Here is a 6305-nt window from a genome sequence, read left to right as displayed (position 1 = left end):
AGATGTCTTTTGGTTTGTTTTAAATGAAATTTAGAAGGGGAAAATAAAACTTTATTAAATTTGAAAATATTTGATTGTAAGATTGAAATTGGAGATGAAATCTTATTTTAGCACAAAAATATATTTTTTGATCTCAAATTATAGTAATAATTCTGGTCATTTTAGTTTTAACACTGAACTTGCTCCACGTATATCAAAGTGAGTCTATATATTATCTTATTTTAGTTGTTTTAATTCAGATCAATAATATAATTTTATTTTCGTGGAGACGAATAGTATATATTATATAGTTTTATCCAGAAATCATCGTCCTTATTTAATTTTTTTATTAATTTTATATTCATGTATTAAAATTATTAATTCATGTAATTTGTAATTTACATTTTATTTTTTTTAAATTATAACTTATAATTTATCAAACTCATATACCTAAAATTATCAAAACATTTAGATAATTTATAAGTTACCATGTTCGTATCACTTTTGTCTTACTTTTTAACTTTAAGTTATAAGTTACATTTTTTTAACAAACCCCAGACCCTTAGTACTGCAGTAATAATTCATATCGAAAATAATATCAATTAAAAGTTATGCGCTAACAATGAACATCTTTAAGGTCACAAATTAGAAATTCAATAACACAATCAAATGAATTTAAAACCGAAGAGGATACCTAAAAGCCCAAGAAACAGAAAACAAAGCCGAAAAATAAAATAATTCCTATATACATGATCTTCTATATTACATATCATGTGTGGGAAACTAGACTCTAATCAATGGAGAATCAGAGACCTTTTCCTTTCTTTCTTTCTTTCTTTCAAGATGCCAGACTGCTTATCAATTTCTTACTTATTTTTTCAACTTCTAAACCCGAAGGCAGACCATTTCTTTGATGTTTCTTTCTTTGTCCTCCTAGAGTTGGGATCGATAAGGTTTTCCAGCGACTTCGCTTTCTTGTTTCTGGACCTTCCTGCTTCTTTCAGGAGCTCAGCTAGCCTTTTCTTCTCGTCGTCAAAATCAGGATTTGCTGTTCCAAGTTTTTCTTCCCTCAACTTAAGAACATACTCCAAAATCTCAATGGCATCCTCGACTCTGCAAATTTGCCAAAATGAGGTTCAGATATCAAGAACTAACAGAAATTTTAATGGTAATGTATAGTATGATGCGGCAACACATCAATTTGTAACAAACGACTGGATAAGATCTGGTCAGATTGTACCAAAGCAGCATCCTTATAACCCAACTTAAAAAATGTCAATGCCTTTGACCTGTTGCATCAAACAGTTATACAAGTGCAAAAGGATATATTATACTGGATTTATGCATATGAAAAAACACTCAACTAAAATAGACAAATTGGTCAACAGTTTTAGGAAATTCTCATCTAGGCCAAGTCAACAATCCACTTCAAAATGAAATTTGCCACATCTCAAATAAGGAAGGGAGGCCAAGTCAACAATCCACTTCAAAATAAAATTTGCCACATCTCAAATAAGGAAAGGAGGCCAGGGGAAACAAAAGTTTTATCAAGTACAAAATGCATCTCTTCTCTAAATCAATTCTTCAGGACAAAAAATGAAAAAAGTCTGCAGATGTTGCATGTATGATGTAACTGTAATCATATTTTTATGCATAACAAGCCGCCGCGCCGCCGCCACATTGCTTAAATGTAGACAACATTCAAATATAACATAATCCATCAGAGGAAATTTCGAAAAGAAAGTTTTCTAGTACAGAAATCACAATCAAATATAATATAATCCACCAGAGGAAATTCCAAAGAGAGAATTATATAGTACATACTCACTCCGTCCCAATTTATCTGTCTTGTTTGACTTTTGATGGTCAAATTGACTCAACTTTGACCGTAAATACAAACTCATTCTTTCATTATTTTGAAAAATTAAAATATACATATAAAAGTAGATTAAACATACTTTCTAATGATATAAATTTTATAAGTATTTTCGATATTATACTATGTGAAATTTTCGGTCAAAGTTGGGTCAATTTGACCGTAAAAAGTCAAACAAGACAGATAAAGTGGGACGGAGGGAGTATATAATTACCTTCCCATCGCATCATATGTTGCTGCAAGATTGCTATAGACACCAAGAGTATCCTGGTGACAAGGGCCACACTCTTGTTCAAGTATTCCTCTTGCTTCTTCAAACAATTCAGCAGCCTCGCCAATCTTGAACAGCTGCACACAAGCCAAACCCATCTGATTCAGCACAACCCCAAAGAAGGCTGATTTTTTCTCGCCACTGGCCCTGAGTTTTGCTACAGCACTTTCAAATGAGCCCCTCGCTTCTTCGTACCTTCCCAACATGTAAAACATAACACCCATCCGTGCTTCTATTCCTGCAATCGTACTTTGTTGTCCTGCTTTATCTTCCAGCAGTTTCATTGCCTTCTGCAAGAGTTTCAATGCCTCCTCAGGTTCATTGAAAGATTCGTAGATAGCAGAAATTTCCGTCATTCCACTAGCAATCTCTTCTGCTGTGGTTCCAGGCACCGGTTTTGCATATATTCTTAGGGCATTTTCACAATAGGATCTGGACTCCCGCAACTTCCCTGTCTTGTAGTATAGATCAGCTAGCCTGACAAAGACAGATGCAACTGAAGGATGGTTATCACCCTTTGAAGATTTGAAGACTGTTAGTGCCTTCTGGTAGGAGAAAACAGCTTCATCAAAGCGAGATAAGGACAAGTAGATATTTCCGATGCTGACATCGATAGCAGCAACTTCATTGTCTTGTCCATTGGCAATCATCGCCATACTGGCAAGCACAAGGTGTTCGAGAGCAGATTCATAATCTCCTTTAGCCTCACATATGAGGGCCATCAATCGGCGGTCAGCTGCTTCCTCAAGAGATGCAGGTGAACTATGTTCTCGGTGGATTTCAAGTGTTTTCTTGCACAATTTATCTGCTTCATCAAATTGCATTGCTTGAACGTGAGCCTCGGCTAAGTACCTGCATCATCAATATTCAATACAGTCTAATTAGAACAAACCTTACCTACAATACATGAGAAACCACTTTATAAATTCCCTACAAAGTGCCTAAAAACAAAACAAGAATATAGCGAGATATTTAAACAAGTTGATAAAGTTATACTTATTATTTCCAAAAATGTTATTCACAAAAGCACAAAAAAAAATGGTACCACCCAATCAGCGAAGCAAAATAAACAAGTCATCAAGTAACCAAGTGTCAGATATTTGTCAACACCATCACAAGGATTCCATAAAAAGATCTAATTTAGTTTTTATGTCATGATAAGACAGCTGGAAAGAGAGGTAGCAAAGATGTACCCGCCTCTATCCCTATTAAACCACATTATTGCTACAATTGAATATCGATTTATTCTGGAATATACTTGCTCTTCGATTGTAATTCTCTTACTATCTACATTTAAGCTAACTTGCAAATTTGTTTAAAACGAATTTCTGAAAGTGAAGAAGAGAAGTGCTTGAAGCACATGAAGTGATGAGATTCTTAACTACTTTAATAACATACTCTAAAATTTGGGGTTCAAAGAGGAAATACAATAAAAAATATATTTAAATGATTACCTCTTCAAAAAAATTAAACATAAAAAGAATCAGAACGTAGATAGAACAATATGAGGATAAAAATTATATTAACCTAGTTCTTTCCGCAGATATAAAATGCAGGAAGGTGAAACTACAAAATACCCTCATTAGGTATCAAAACCCTAGATCAGAAAATGCTTTTCATTTTGATGTCGAGAAGAGAAAAGAGGTGGCTGCTCATTTTGGGAGAATTTGGTGCTCATGATCTTCAAATATTGGGATGCCCAACAACCACATTTTTCTTTCAAAGAACTAAATGAAACATGTTCAAATCTATGATTTTGACCCCTAAGAAAGGTAATTCAGTAATTTTACCTTTCCATACGAAAACAATAAGGGTAAATCGTCTTTCCCCTTTCTGGGTTTGCAAGGGAAAAAATGAATCAATCAACTATTCTTGAAAGGCAAGATATTTTCTTTTTAATTTGATACTTGATTATTTCTCTACCTAAAGTATGGGAAAGTCATTAATTGCCAAACACGCCCCGGCACACCTGGGTTACGTAAGCCATTTAGCCGGGGACCAGGACCCATTTAATTTTATACCATACGGACCACGACCCATTTCATTTTATACCATACGGACTAGGACCCATTTAATTTTATACCATTCTCTCATTTTATGTTACCCTAACTGTATTTCAAATTTTTTTCTCGGCATTTCCTTTGCTACAGTGTGAATTGACAAGATAATAGAGGAAAAACATTATGTCAAGCACTTCAGACAAAACTTGCACAAATACACAATGTGCCAAATAAAAACATCAGAAACAAAAGGAAACTAGATCATATTTAATTGAACCGATATCCATAGTCCAACTTCAGCAATCCTAATTTGTACATTTTTTACAGATCAACAAAGCTATAGTTTATAAACAAAGAGCCTGTCGAAAACTAGACACTTTTTACACGTTCGTATACTATTTGAAGAATATAATAACATAAAAACTGTAATGTAACCTTTTTCGTCAAAAAACAATGTACTAGCATCAAATCTTCACTCTCTGCATATATTTAATTACATCATCACCATATCACATTATAAAACTCACTTCACTTAAACCCAAACAAACATCACAAAATCACAAATACATAAAAACTGCAATGTAACCTTTTCCGTAAAAAACTATGTACTAGCATCAAATCTTCACTTTCTACATATATTTAGTTACATCATCACCATATCACATTATAAAACTCACTTCACTCAAATCCAAACAAACATCACAAAATCGCAAATACATTTATCCAAAACTCGAAAAATATACCTGCAAGTCTCGGCAACACGAGGATCGGTATCACCTAAAGCCACAATCTGAATATTCAACCCTTCCTTATAACAATCAATTGACTTATCCAGCTGTCCAAGCATAGAATGCGTATCACCAAGCTGCATATACCCCGAAAAAGCCGCAAGCGCGTGATCCGCACCTCTACTCACTTCCGGCACCTGAATTGCCCTCTCTAACACCGGAATCGCCTCCTCAAACCTCCCTAAACTACAATAAATCGCCGCCACAACGTGCAAGCTCATCGCCAGATCGAGATTCGGCTCGCCGTCGATCGCGCACCTTTCAAACGACTTCGCAGCTCGCAGCGCGTAATCCAACGCGCGCGTCGGTCCGTCACCCGATGCGATCGTATCGCGCGCGAGTTTCAACAGAAATGGACCGAGATCTGGATTATCCAACGATGCTTCGTCAAGTAACGGTTTTTCCGGCGATTTCTTCCTTCCGGAGCTCCGATCTGGCGACGGCTTGGCTCGCGACGGCGACGGAGGGCGGCGGTTGGCCGGAGAGTTGGATTTTGGAATTACCGGGTCGGACCTGTCCGGGGTGGATCGGATCTGAGTTCTGGACTCATCGGGAACGGTGATTCGCAGCGGTGGAGCTTCCGGTGGTGTTTTGACGGAGACTAATCCCGGCATTGTTAGTGAATGTGAGTAATTAAAGCTGTGTTGTGTGTATATCTGTGTGTATATATAGACGAAGAAGGGAGAGAGTTTCGGTTGCGGAGACAAGCTATGAGTGTTATGGATAGGACGTTATTTAGAAATTCGGGTCATTTAATTTCTATATAAATATTTAAAATTTGTACTAATTTAGAAATTAACTTTCTTAGGATAAGTAAGCTTATAGTAATTCCTAAAAGAGAAATGGTAACCAAATTTAACCAAAATTAAATTCAAACACGGTTTAAAATGCTACATGGATTGTTCTAATTGATCATTATGCATTTATATGCGCACATCAGTCATGTGTCACGTCATTTGGTAATTTTTTTTTGAAAATATTTGGGTTATCTAGCAATACTCATTAATTAATAAATTAAATTCATGTATTCAGATCGATTTTATCAATTAAAATAGGTCAAAATGATATATTATATTATTTTGAAGTTATTTTTTGTTATCAATTTTAGATCCCTCTCCCTAAAATATGTTTTGAAAAATTTTGGGACACGTGAGAATCAAACTTAACATCCTTAAACAACATGTTCGCTATATTTTTATTATTATCATTAGAGCTTAATATTTTTAAATACGTAAATAATGTATTTTACTAATATATTTATAATTTTTTGATTAACATATGTAATTACGATATATTACTCATATAATACTTGTTAAAAAATATATGAGTAATATATCGTAATTACATATGTTAATCAAAAAATTATAAATATATTAGTAAAATACATTAAT

General features: G+C 34.6%; 1 protein-coding gene across 1 annotated transcript; it reads right to left on the bottom strand.

Moving 5' to 3' along the window:
* Positions 1–577: 577 nt before the first annotated feature.
* Positions 578–5649, bottom strand: LOC141695163 (protein KINESIN LIGHT CHAIN-RELATED 1-like). Its single transcript, XM_074499425.1, has 3 exons — positions 4870–5649; positions 2070–2978; positions 578–1092 (listed from the first exon to the last, which is right to left on the bottom strand). Exons 1-3 carry the CDS (start codon positions 5526–5528, stop codon positions 858–860), a joined length of 1803 nt encoding a protein of 600 aa, XP_074355526.1. The 5' UTR covers positions 5529–5649; the 3' UTR covers positions 578–857.
* Positions 5650–6305: the final 656 nt, after the last annotated feature.

This window comes from Apium graveolens, chromosome 11 (assembly GCF_009905375.1).
Source record: "Apium graveolens cultivar Ventura chromosome 11, ASM990537v1, whole genome shotgun sequence".
NCBI classification, from domain to species: Eukaryota; Viridiplantae; Streptophyta; class Magnoliopsida; order Apiales; family Apiaceae; genus Apium; species Apium graveolens.
This window is presented reverse-complemented; position numbering and strand designations above follow the sequence as displayed.

Excerpts from the sequence above, each read along its gene's own strand:
- LOC141695163 (XM_074499425.1), bottom strand. The coding sequence starts at position 5,528 with ATGCCGGGATTAGTCTCCGTCAAAACACCACCGGAAGCTCCACCGCTG. Across the intron at positions 2,979-4,869 it reads CGTGTTGCCGAGACTTGCAG|GTACTTAGCCGAGGCTCACG; the intron begins GTATATTTTTCG and ends TTGATGATGCAG. Across the intron at positions 1,093-2,069 it reads ACATATGATGCGATGGGAAG|AGTCGAGGATGCCATTGAGA; the intron begins GTAATTATATAC and ends GCAAATTTGCAG.